The 13,905-nt window shown below is 35.8% G+C and overlaps 1 protein-coding gene across 1 annotated transcript in view; it reads right to left on the bottom strand.

Annotated features, from left to right (window-relative positions):
• TMPRSS15 (transmembrane serine protease 15) overlaps window positions 1-12,618 on the bottom strand; it is a 58,725-nt gene extending 46,107 nt beyond the window's left edge. Inside the window, exons 1-8 of the mRNA XM_052794820.1 lie at window positions 12,474-12,618; window positions 10,012-10,142; window positions 9,642-9,709; window positions 8,758-8,802; window positions 6,310-6,452; window positions 4,531-4,575; window positions 2,117-2,121; window positions 1,682-1,778 (exon numbers count right to left, since the gene is read on the bottom strand). Of these exons, the coding sequence (XP_052650780.1) occupies window positions 1,682-1,778; window positions 2,117-2,121; window positions 4,531-4,575; window positions 6,310-6,452; window positions 8,758-8,802; window positions 9,642-9,709; window positions 10,012-10,142; window positions 12,474-12,618 (679 nt within the window). The remainder of the gene's footprint in view (window positions 1-1,681; window positions 1,779-2,116; window positions 2,122-4,530; window positions 4,576-6,309; window positions 6,453-8,757; window positions 8,803-9,641; window positions 9,710-10,011; window positions 10,143-12,473) is intronic.
• Window positions 12,619-13,905: the final 1,287 nt, after the last annotated feature.

The following is a 13,905-nucleotide window of genomic DNA, read 5'->3' as shown; positions in this document are numbered from 1 at the left end:
TTATGCAATATAATAAATGACATTTTCCAATTTCTTATGCTTGAATAACATGAGAAAACTGTACTTTGGTTTAAATAATGGTGAAAAATCTCTGGTTTTAGTAATATAATTTAATTTAATTTCTTCAACTTCAACACATCACAATTTTGCACTTCATCATGCTAAAGAATCTCATTTTTTAACCAGCATATCTTGAAAATGAAAGCCTTTAAGACTGGATTTTGAAATACCAGGAATATCAGAAACCCTATTCTTTTCAGATTTGCAAATTATATTTATAAGTTAAGGGCAAATTTCTGCAAAAAGAATACATGAGCAGATCCTTAAAATTGTGGAATCTCACTAATAGTGTTTTCCTAGAGCATAAATGTTCATCCAGTGCGAACATGCTCTTTTAGTCTTTAGATAGTTTTGGTCCTAGACATCTGTAGAATTCAAGCAGGTCCTATTAAAGTGAACAAAAACATGCAGCTAAAATAAGCTTTGGATAACTACTAATTTCAAAATTCTTGAAAATTGCATTAAAATCTGTGGAAACTATTCACTCAGCACTATTCACATAGTTCCTTTTCTGTACTTCAGTAAATGCTTGCTGAAAAAGGTAAAAATTTCTTATGCAAGAGGGAAAAAAATTAATTTGTAAAACTGATCTTGCAGCTTCTAACCATTATTGCTTAATTTACTTTTTCATAAAACTGTTAGTTCTGTAATCAGATTAAGTAAATGCTTGTATGATATTGTATTGTATATCAGTATAAGTGACAAGGACTGAAATTGGTTTGGATGTATTGTAATATTTCAAAGTGCTTTACAAAACACTTTCAGTGTTAGCAATGAAGACAGTGTAAAGCAAGAACTGCCATTTTGCATCCAATTGGTAATTGAAGCAAACCAAACATAGTTTAGTCAAGTGTTGGAAGTGAAACAGTGCCAATGAATGGCCACAGATGAGCAAAGACGAAACTGTGCGTTCTAGACCCAGAACAAAACCCCAACCAATAATCTAGGAATATGTGTTGCACAGAGCCCAAGCAAGAAAACATTGTTTACATACGACATGATCAATTTTAGGTTTAGTCTTCACTCAGAAAACTAAACAGCATTGCCACCTACTGGATAGAAAGAAATTAACATTTTCTAGTAAAACATTTTGACTGTTTTTAAACAGCAAATTACCCTAAATTGCAATGTAATTGCTATACTCAGCTAAAAAATGGCAGTAAATACATTAGACCCATTTGAAAATGCTTATAAATGTCATATATATTTCACCATTTAATAAGGCTAGGGGACGTTTTCAAAGATTCAGACAGCTTTGGCTTTCTGTCCATTGGAAGTCATGTGAGAGTTTGCTAACAGGGTTGGTTTTTTTGTTTTTTTTTTTTTTTCCCAAAGAGCCCGAAGAAATAATAGGAAACAAAAATGAGCAGTCAGTAGGAGTGTCAATATATACATCAATATACACAACACATATACCATTTTTGTAGAATGTACAGTCTTAGAAGTCCCTTCTTCTTGAAGAGGTCTCCTTGGTCAAATCAAACCCGCATATCATGTATTTGTAGGAATGGAATGTGAGAATTGAATGACGTGAGAAGAGGCCATAGGCAAACAGCGTAATTCTGAGATCTCAGACTGTTTCATATAAACTCCCTGCTTCTCCCTGTCCGTAGTTACCTACCTACAGTTGTTGAGAACTTGCTTGTGGTGAGTTGTCCTGAACCTGGGCAAACACAACCCAAAGTTAGAACTCTACTTCTTGCTCTCTGGTAGCACCTCTGCAGTTGCTTGGGCAGAACTAAGTGGCAGCTAGTCTGCTCTTATATCTGCATTATTTGCTGTATCCACACACCCCAGCTTAGGTAATGATATGGTAACACCAGCTTGAGTGGCTTGATCCTAAAAGTCAAATGTCACAATAAACATAAGAAAAATAATGTGGAACCCAAGTGTATTTTAAATCTCATTCTTTTAGCACTAGTAACATGCTTTTCAATAACTTCAAAAGACTTTTGGGGTTTTTTTTCCCATTAAAATAACAGCAATACTTGTCTTTCCCTGGTAGGGAAAAGTTCTGACCTGAAGTTGGTGTCAGAGAGCTTGTAATTAGAGTCACGGGATCTGTTGAAACAGGATAAGTTATGACAACTTTAATATTAGTACTATAATGTGTATGTACATTTTCTTATAAATAAGATTGCTAAACAAATCAGTTATCACAGTGTGAGGAGAGAAGCCTCAAATCTATCTAGTATTTGTATATTTACATACAGGCATACATACATACCTGTATGTATACATATTTACATATGAACAAATGCCTAGGTACATAAGTAGATTTGTATTAGTGATAGTAAACTGCAAAACATTCTGGAAAAACGGAATGCTTATTTGTGATTGCTCCAACACAGCTTCTACTTAGATGTGATTTTAATAAAAATCACTGAGGATGGCCCTGGTGTTTCCAGCTCCCAAATAGTCTTTTTTTTCCACTTTGAATTTGCATTACCATCCCTGTTTACTATTTTTACTTTCTAGATTAAGACTCAAATATGTGAGTAGGATGATGATGTCCTCAGCTGAAAAAGATCCCCATGTCACTACAGTTAATGGATCCTCTCCCTTAGTTTATAAGATGAAGGGCCAGAAGGAATAAAGTATAAGATGCAGTAAGGCCTTCTTGCCTTCTCTATAGTTTGTCATCTATCAGTTTTGCTGGCAGAAGTTGCTGATCATTGGCCAACACAGACTTACTTTTGTTAGATGTTCCTGCTCTCTCAGACTTACTAGTGCACAAACTTGCATGAGGACTTCCTACCAATTTTCTATCAAAACATGCTTATTTAGCAAACACTATTAAGCTAAGCTAGGGCATTTTGCATTAAATGGATTACGCACCATTCTATGTCAGCAAATTTAAAGACACAGTTCCTCAGACAGAGGGAGGAGAGCCCAGCAGAAGGTGTAGGAAGGGTGCAGCTGGATGGACTGTTGCTCTCACACAGCTACATTCAAAGAAGGAAGCTTCATTCATACCTTCACAGTAATTTCCAAAGTGTTATATACATATGTATCTACCTACATATCTGTCTACATATTTCCTAAAGGATCACTATTTTGGAAGGAATGAAACATTCAAAGACCTAAAACATGGGTGCATGCATGAGCAAGCAGTTCTAGTGAAACAATTATCAGGAAGCTGTGTCTTGAAGACTGTTGAAAAAAATTGGGATTGTTACAGGCACTTCCAAAAGTGCATGCACAAGTTGACAGCAAAAGCCATGAGAGGAAAAGCACAGGACAGTGACAGAGGCATGAGTGGTATAAGCACAAATCACAAATGGTCAATTACTGTGTGATCTCACTAAAGTAACGTGTGAGGTGGGTGAGGATGGTTTTAGTGTCAACAGAGCCAAAACCCAAGCATCCAGCAGATGTAAACATACCATGTATGGTAAAACTTGGGTATATCGTGGGATTTGGACTGAAACAGAAAGAGCAAGGAGGCAGACACTGTTAGCAAACATACAAAAATGACCCCAAGCAGACCCAGGACCAAGTGGGAAGGAATCCAGACCAAGAATATTATTCCATTCCAGCCTGGGGTGCTGACAACTCCCAACTCCCTTCCCCTGCCACCACACCTGCACCTCCCCATTTCTTCTTGAGGATGATTAGCACCATTGAACTTAGGACTCAGAGGAGCATTGAGATAGCATACCAGAGGAATGGATAGATAAGAGAAAATTTGTGTGTTAGCAGTTTTAACTGTATCATTGGGAATAAGCTGTAGTAGTTGTACACTTTGGACTATACGCGTTAGTTGGCCTGTAACTAGACTAATACAACACTTTCATTGTTATGGCTGTAATTAGACTACCAGTAAATACTTGGCTCCTATATTCATAGGTGCCTTTCTTTAGCTCACATAAATTGCACGAAGCTCCTGGTCTGATACCCTGCCCTGGAGAATTGTATGTGATAATTTGTATGCAGTTTGTATGCAACAACTCTACCTGCATCTAGTGCTACAAAGCACCTGCTGTATTATTCAGTGCTCTGACTGACTTTTGGCAGGTTTGTAGTCAGTGAATTTGTGAGACCAAGGAGTTGTGTCTGCTTCATACCCTATCATCCTAAGACTTCCAGTGATAGTGGAAGGAAAGTCTATCAATCAACATTGCTCAGTATACTGGTAACCACAGCATGAGAGTAGGACTCCCCAGCCTCATCTACCTGCCTAAATCTGTGAAAACTTCAGCTTGCCACTCAGCTGGCTGATGGAGACTCAGCTTCTGTTTTGATTCACTAATTAAGGTCTTAGAGCTTTTGTACAGACTTCAGATCACTGCTTGCTCAAATGGTCAGAAACAATGAAGGGCAGCTAACTATCACTGAATGGACCCTAGAAGTCAAGCCCCAATTACAGCTAAGGCAGCGTTACTACATTATACTACCTGAACAGCAAGTCTTATGTTTCTTCATGTATTGGTAAAAAAAAATAGTTTCTGTTTTATGAAAGATACTGACCTGGTGAAGTTAAAGGCATCATTGTAGTAAGATTTTCAGCAGCTACTGGAAGAAACCAAGTTCATTATAAACTCCTTTTATAGCACAATATCTAGTTTTACACAACTCAGAGAAAGAAAGTTTAAATAAAAAAAAAATCAGCTGTGACTACTTCTCTTTAAATCACTAGCAGTGTCCTGCTTCCTTCCCTTGGAACATCTCACCCTGTTCCCAGCCTTTTCTCAAACTCTATGATCTTCCTAAGGAGGAAAGGTCTATATTAATCCCTTTCAATCCTCAATCCCCATTCATTGTATTGCATATAAAATATCTTCATCTGGGAAATCTCTGTCTTGACACTTTTTATACTATGGAGATTTTCAGAGGACCTGCGTCTTATAGAACAGTATTTAGATCAGATAAATGAGTTAAAAATAACCTGGGATAATTCGCAAGAAAATGAGTTACTTCTAATCACTGTGAAAACTATGATTTCAAGTTAGTCACACCTGTGTTGTAGTTGCCTCCCCCTCTGAAATAGGAATAGGACTTCTCTTGCAGAACATACTGAGATATAGGATGCAAAAGTGCCATATATGATTATGATCGCTAATTAGTTACAGTTGTTATTTTATTGAAGCACTCCTGATGGAATGGACAGATGGTATCTCATGTGAAAAGAGGCATTTTAATGATCCACAGCAAGAAAAGTTTGACTACTTCAAAGTTCATCAATAGATATACAACCTTTTAAAAAGCTCTTCATAATTTTCTTTGGTGACATTTTTGAAGTATAATGAGCAATCACTTTCCACAGTGATGTGCAGTTATTTAGAACAACTCCTTATATGTGGTGCAAGTAGTGAAGAGAAATAAAGATGTCAAGACTCTGAATTTAGCCTTTGAATACCTGAAGTACTTAGCAAAAAATGTACCTTTTAGAATAGAGTAAGAGACATTGCACACCAGATGTCCCACTCCTCTTAAAGCAATCAGTTGCTACTTAATAGTATCTCCAGCAGGTCTTCAAATGTCAGCTAATCAACTTCCACTTCAAAGGATTCAAATTACTTTTTATCCTCACTCTCAGTGAAGGTCTGTTTTGAAGCTTATTGAGGTAAAAACAAGGATTTCCATTGATCTCTTTGGGCTTCCATTTAGGCTTTGATAAATTTTCTAGTACTTACATAAAATCACTATATTTATATATTTGCAGAACTTAAAACTACCTAATCTTTAAAGCCACACGCCTTTTTTTCCCATTTACACTTTACCTAAGCTTTAGAGGAATATGAAGTCAGTTCCTTGGGCATACTTCTCCAGAAGCCACACTCTGTATTCAGTTTGTTGTTCTTACTGAAATCTTTTCAATAAATAAGTCTTCACTCACTGTGAGGCTGAGCCCTTTTCCTTATTCTTTAGCAAAACAAAATGGTAATTGCATTTACTTATGAGACAACACAGTTGGGGCTTAATTGCTTTAATTTGAGGGATAACGAAATTAGAAATGTTATGCTACATAAAAAACATGAAATTGAGTGGTTTTCACTGGGAAATCACAACTTTGTCCTTTACTCCCTGCTTAGTGAACACACAATGCTGACTCATACTTACTAGTTGACAAGGTTGTAAATGGTTCTTTCAGCTGCTACTGAAAGTTCTGTAATGGGAAAGGAGGGTACCCATAAGCATAAGTAACAATCCCTTTGCTAAAGTTTTCCCTTAGGAGCCAAAGTTTTCATTTATGTTACCTGTAGTTCTCAAGGGTTTCTACAGAGAAAAAATGTTTACTAGCATTACCTGTGACTTGTATGCTGTTCACATCAATTTTCAAAGTCTGGGTAAGATTAGTTTTATTTGTGTTGAAACCCAAAACCAGCTCATTTTTTATTTTCTCAACTGTTACCATCTGGGTAAAATAAAGGCTGAAGATCACAACAACACTAGCAATACAAAACAGAGAAGTTGATTAGTTATACAAGCTAATGAAGTAAATTTGCTATATGACTTATCATCTAGACAGTATTTCATTCCAACAAGGGTTCATTTGCAAAGTCAGAGTTTCTTTAAGTGTTGGCTGGCAAAGACGACACATAAAGGAACACCTCTTAATTATCAGGTTGGTTTGAACCTTGGAGAAACAGGGTTTTTTTTCTTTATCTACTCTTATTTTCACTGTGGGAAAAAACCAAAACAACATTCATATAAATTGCTGCAGTGGAGCTGAATTTGAATAAACTAAAGGAGAAGTAGGCTTATTGTTATTCAACAGGTCTCCTAGTTTAAGCCCTAAAATATTGATTGTGAACCTTGAAGTGTTATGAAAATTATGTAATATATTCATGTTATAAAAATATAATACGAAGTGATCACTTTTATAAAGCAAAGAATCTGTGGATTCTGCATCTGTGAGTATCTGCTGTGTGATTGCCTGGATTCTCATAAGGAAACAGTAATGGCTGCAAGCACAGATATTTTGAAATCAGTGGTTAAACCACATTTAACTTCTACGGGGCCCAAATTTTTTCCAGAGTGTTTTCTGTTTGCTCTCTGCCGTCCCTTCTAGATACTATTATGAAGTTTTATACTTGTAGCTAGATTAAGGTAGCATCAAAGTATGATGCTTGCTAAAGTTTTTCTCCATACTTAAATTTAGGTTCAAACTTTTTTATTCTTAAGCATTTATACTACCCAATTGCAACTGACTCAGCAGTGCTTTTTGATAAGGGGTGATTAATCCTGCCATTTTGCTAAGCTTAGTTTGCAATTTGCAATATATGGAAAAACTCTCTTTAATTTCTTACATGTTTCTGATAACCTCTGGGCCATGCTGAGCAAACAAAAGCTTTTATTGCTATCCTTGTGACTCAGCAGAGTTTCAAGGGTGAAATAACAAGGAGATTGCCCAAAGGGGTAAACACTTTTTAAATGAAAAGAGTCAACTAGAAAATAGTTTCTGAGACAAAGTAATATTTCAATTATTATTTCAAAGCAGAAATGAAGGCAGATCCTTACTGATGTATTAAAAGCCAGATCCAACATTCATTGACATCAGGTTTTTCTGTGACTTCTGTGGTATTTGTGTCAAGATACAGAGGTGGAATTGGTTTTACCAAATATAGATGTTTACAGTGCAGATACCTAGATTCCTATTGCAGTCGATGGAAAGACATAAGCAGTTCTTTGGCATAATTGATCTCCCCCTAAAAAAGGCATCTAAACTGACCAGATGAGAAAACTCTAAAAACCCATCACTTACAAAGAGAGTCTTGAGCAACTAGCTCAAGACATCAAGACTAGATGTCTCCTCTTTGATGCCCAGATTTTGATGAGAATAGTCCCATTCTATGTGCAGAAACCAAATTGTGCTGACTGTATCTACCTTCACGAGGACAAAAACCTGGAAGTGACCTACTCCTACCACTGTGTACTCCATTCCCTTGATGTTATAAAATCCTTCATAAAGTGATCATCCTCCACCTTTCTAGCTAATTAGGTTTATGCCCTCACTATTCCAATCAAAAGATTGCTCTAATTCAAATCTGCTTCCCATTTTCAACATGCATGTATTCACAGCTTGCTAATATCCATTTTTCTTTTGCAAGCATGGTCATTCAAATGAACTGTCTCCTCTGAATATTTATCCACTTTATGTATTTACAGACAACATTTATATCACAAGAACAGCTGGTATCACAGAATTGCATCATCTGTCATCACGTAATGTGCACTTTTCTTTAATTTTGTGGTCTCACCTGTAAGACAACTAATTACGTCATTCATTTCTCAAAGTCTTCCAGTTCTACTAGGGTGTTAATCTTTTGTCCTCTGTTTTGTTCTTGCCTATCATAGTGTGTCATCAGACCATTCTTTATTTAAAGCCCACATTCCTAATGATAATGTGAGATCTGCCCCCCAGTCTAAGCAGCTTTCTACAAGCAAGCTCAGCACAAACTGATATCCTTTCCTTTCTAGGTAGTTTCCTACCTACTTCACTGTCCTTACCTTTCCCATTTTTCTTTCTAACTCGATAGTCCCAGGGACTATTACATTTTTTTTCTTCTAATCCTACAGGATGTTTTTGGAGGAAAGATAGGTCTTGAAGCTTTATATGCTCTTTAGAAGGCCTTATCCAATCTCTAAAGATGTCTTTTTTCATCTATTCACTGTCCACTGAAGAAGTTTCTAAATTAATAGCATCATTGCCTCTTGCCCATATTTTAAGTAAACTTTGTCATATGCAATTACCCAGTTTCTGACTTCTTGAATCTTTCACGGCCATCTTCAGATTTCCTGTAGAAAAAACCCAACAATAAAACAAAGCACAACACAAAAGCACATGATTCCCCTTGAGTTTATAATGTTCTGCATAGGAAGCGTTTTCTGAAACTGTTTAATAATGGGAGAGAGTATTACATGTGTTTTACTGAATCAGGACCTTATTAAGAACAGTGCAGATGGAATTAACACTACAGACCTCTGCATATACTGGACTTTTTTGCCAGCTGGCCTTCAGTAGGACAACCAACATAACAGGATATTGAAAAATGAGGTCAAACAAGCTTCAATAAATGAAGCAGGTCTTACTGGACCTTTTTTATGGACTCTTCAGGACACACAGGGTGCAGCTTTACCTGGTGTCAAATGACAGCCTCGCTTGCTAACACCCTAAGGAAAGTAAGTTAAGTGAATCCATGTCCATAGGGACATAGGAGTGTATTTCCATTCATCTGAGCTTATGCCAGCAGATCTCTAACCTGAACTTTCTTCTAGATGGCAAGGGCCAGCAACCCTGCAAACATAGCACAACTAATAAACCTTGGGGGGAAAAAAATAAATTAGCAATTCTTTAAAATATAGAGGTTCTGTGAGTTGGTCTTAGGGCTCAGCCTTACTGGTTTGGTCCAGGCATGGACTTATTATAGGAGTCTGAGAAGGAAGTTTGCCCCAGGAAACACATTGGTGTCAAACTTCCCACAGCAGTACTTGGAAGGGATAAGACATGAAAGGAATAATATAGGATGTTCCCAAGGATCTCTTGGAAAGCAAGGTATTGGTAAGTACTACTGAGAGAAATAGCTAAGCGAAGACTTCTGACCTTTATTTGCAAAGTTTAATTAAATTGTACCTACTTGAACTGGGAAATTTCACATCTCTCAAATTCATTTTTCAGATCACTTTCTTGAAAAACTTTTTGTATCTATATGGAAAAGAGAAATCTTGAACAAATACAGTAATTAAAAATACACCCAGTTGTACACTGCATTCATGGTTTTAATGCTAAATAATTTTTCCTTCCCAAATCTAGACTACAGAAGCAAACTTTTTCTTTGATCTTTCACTGATTTTCACAAATAAGAAATATATTGAGTTCTGACCAGGCTTAGGACCTGAAATATCTCATTTTGGGGAGAGGAAAAAGCCATCAACAGCAGGTTGTGTTAGGGAATTAATGTACCTACCAAATAGTCTTGAATTAACCAGAGCCCAATAGGTTCTTACCAATTGTTCAACGTCAAAGGCAAGGACTTTGAAATCAGTTGATGATCTGTTTTGCAAAGCAGGAGTGAATGATGTCCCAGAGAGTATTTCAAATGTTCCCATGTAACCATGAGTATTCCCATCTGCTTCAGCTGCATAATTAAAAATAAAATTCAATGTTTTGAATTATATAGAAAAAAATGAAAAACATTACATTAGCTTTTACTCCACACAGATCATCAAAACAATAACTGTTAGCTTTCTGTTCTGCTTTGTAATCAGAGATATTTTGCTTAAGCTGATTTTAAAAGTGATAGACATTTTTCAATGTTTACAATAGTTACAACTGTGAACATATTTTATGAATACTATTTGTCCTTGGTTCTCATTACTTTCAATTCTGTTAAAATGCTGTTTTCCAGCAGCACTGTGAATGGATAAAGGGCACAATGGTATGTCCAGTTATGTTTAACACAAGGGACAAAAATACATGGGAAGAATAACAGTTAGTGAATTTTGATTTTTTTGTGTGTTCTGGATTAAAAATATTAAGAATTACTACTTTACACTTTCTGTATTAAATGCTGTGCACTTTTTATATAAATGTACACTGGTTTTGATAACAGCACTGGAAACACTAGTGTCAGACTAATTAAACTATTTTTGACCTGACCTTTCTTACCAATACATGCATTAAATGCTGGCAGGATTTATGAAGAAACCAGATAACTGGTCCTTACTGCAAATTCAGTCTTGGTTTTTAATATGTTACAGCATATGACGTATGCATAAAGCAATTCATTATACATTAAAAATACTTTCTCACTGTGTAACACACTGGAAATTTTCAGATAAAACCTGAATTAATGTGGCTGATGATTGATAGAAAATGCCTTTTGCTTACCAGTTACAGTACTAGTGGTATTTTTAATTTGTGTTTGAAGGCATTAACATCCAAAAGGAGTTTCAAGACAAAAGCAGTTAACTAATAAATACTATAATAAACGGCTTGTGATGGAAGGCACAGCCTAGGGACACCAATTTGCTACTATCAACTAGTAACAGCAGACTACTTTGAGCTTCTTTGAAGGCCATTTATCCTTACAACAATGGCAAATCTGTTTAAACAAATGTTTCTAAATAGCAAAGGGCTTTTTTTTTTGTTATATATGTCAAATATAATTTTTAAAAATCTTTTATAATTATTATTTGTACATGATTAAATTCTTGCCTATTCATCTTCTAAAACCTAAGTCATTAATTTAAAGCCTGTGTCTAGATGCAATAATACACCATCACTACCTTTAAGCTCATTTTATTCTACTGGAATATGATAGTATTCTGGTAAAAGGGAAAGAAAGTTAGGAAGAAAGTTAGTAGGGAGAACAAGTTTTAAAATCTGGAATGAAAAACAATAGCAACTAAAGGAATAGACATGAATATTCTGACAAAACAGGGGTTTTTTTTAAGTATGGCTTACAGCTAGTTTAGTCTTCACGTGCTTCAGTATGACATAGTATGGACTTTTGGTTAATGAAGGCACCAAAAATTTCAATGTACCAGAATTATTTTTTCAGCTAAAAAAATCACTATAATGAAAAAACTTATTTCTTTAACCTTTTGCCTAACCTGTTTTATTCACCCCATTTCAAAACATCTTTTTGCTACTAGCTGTGAGGGCTCCATAGACCTAAATACATTTCCTTCCAATCTAAAATCTAGATGTACTGGGGAGCCCAGAACTGGACACAGTACTCCAGGTGTGGCCTTACCAGGCCACAGTTAACATATATCCACAAGACCTTTAACCCAAAATTTCAGTTCCATTTGAAAATCATCCTATGTTGTTTTTTAAATTTAGCTTACTTTGTGTATCAGTAGCTTGATTCTATCACATTGTGAGCATTGGCTAAATATTAAGAATGACTTTACCTTAACTTTACATAGGGCTGGGGGCTGTCTGTCTAATGCAGGATCTCTTTCACACCAATAAATTACTTTAAAATATTTTTTTTTTAATAAAAATGAAAAGGTTCCAAGAAATGTAGGACACCTAAAGCTCCCCACAGACTTCAGAGGATTATCAATGTCTTTCTGAGTCAAACCTCATATGTGGAAAAAAAAGCAAAAATCCACAATTTGCCATATTACCTTCTCTAGTTGATGAATGCAATTGAATAACCAAAGCTTTATAGCTTGGATTGCATTCCAGGGACTTCTCCCAAATTCTAAACCATGAAAATTTATTTCTAAGGCTTCAGGACATGCTTCAAGTGCTTGTATTTTTGCCTGTTTTGTTCACATCAATTTCGAGGGGAGGAGAAGAGGAAAACTTAATCACACCCCCCCCCCCAAACCGTCCCCCCCCAGCATTAAAAGCATAGCATGAAATATGAAATATACTTACAATGACAACACCACTGGCTTCAAAGTCTGAACACCTACTGAAGAATTCCTGAAAAGGTTAAAGGTTGGCTACTTACCTCGTTCTAACTCCTGGATTGATAACCATGAAAGTACAATCAGTCCAACACAAACACACACAAAAATTGCAAGCAGAGAAGCAAACAAAATTTCGTAGTAACTAATAGGAACATATTTCGTATCAGATGATTTTTTCAGTTTCATTTCTGTCTTGAAAGCTTGTGTGAATTAAGGACTGACAAAAGACACAACCTGAAAAGGACGGTAATAATCCACATGAACAGATATTTATAGGAGATGCTTGTAAATTAATTACATCATAAAACTTCATTGACATAGGTTTTTACAACATTCCTGAACAGTCATATTCGTACACAAGATATGCAAATATAAAGAAAAGACATCTCTTCAGAAAGGAAGAACTTAAGATTATGTCTCAGATAAAGAATAAGCAAGACCACAGAAATGTAAGGTTGGTCACTGGATTTGAACTATTTCTTGTCATTTGATATTTTTAAGTGAAAATTAATGTAAAATACTGCCTTCAGATTTACTGCTTATACGGGTTTTTTTTGGTAATTCTTCACAAGTGCAGTTATGAGGGCAACAGTGAAAGCCATGTCTTTCATAATTCTGCTTAAAAAGATTCTTTAAAAATAATTTTATATATATAGGAAATGCTGGCAAATGAGTTGTTTAGTACTGTGCCATAGTTCAGCAATGTGTTCAGCACTGAACAATAATTCAACAGTACAAATTTAATTTGTGTAAAACATGGTTCTTTGACCACATATCTGGAGAACTAACCAGAGAAGATATTATGAAATGTATGCTCGTTTTATATTTTCTTGCCAGGCATAAATGTGCCATGGGATGCAAGCCCTTGATAACGTTAAAGCATTGTGGATGGCCAGTGCTGTATCCTTAATAAAGCAAGAGTAAATTAAACAAACAATGTACCATCCAGTCCAAAACTTTTTGTTACTAATTTAATCTGTCAAAGCTTTTGAGTAAATCAGCTCCAGAAGAGTGAAGTTATACTGATTTTATGTTTCATGCCCTGTGAGCTACTGTTTTTGACTCTGGATCAGAGGTCCTAAATCCAGATTTATGCTATAACATTCCTCAGCTCTCCTTATGGAACTGGAGAATCTGAGCAAACCAGCCATATTGCCACCTGTAAAAGGAAAGGGAAACTTGTCTGAGTCAATCTTTGGAAGAGAGAGGCTCTAGCTACCTGTAAATTGACAGAAATGGAGATAATAAAAATTGGGAAGAAATTAGAAAGGCTCAAAATAAGACTCTTGAATGACATAAGAGTTGTCTGCCCAGTCTTTAAGAACTGGGATATTTGAAAACATCTGCAACACAACTGATAAACTGCTCTAGATCACAATCAAAATCTTGGCCTGACAGTAGTAGCCTCGATTTAGTGTATTATCATAACGCAATGAAAGAAATTCAGTAATATTTCCCATTACTAACAATAAA

This window comes from Harpia harpyja, chromosome 8 (assembly GCF_026419915.1).
Source record: "Harpia harpyja isolate bHarHar1 chromosome 8, bHarHar1 primary haplotype, whole genome shotgun sequence".
NCBI classification, from domain to species: Eukaryota; Metazoa; Chordata; class Aves; order Accipitriformes; family Accipitridae; genus Harpia; species Harpia harpyja.
This window is presented reverse-complemented; position numbering and strand designations above follow the sequence as displayed.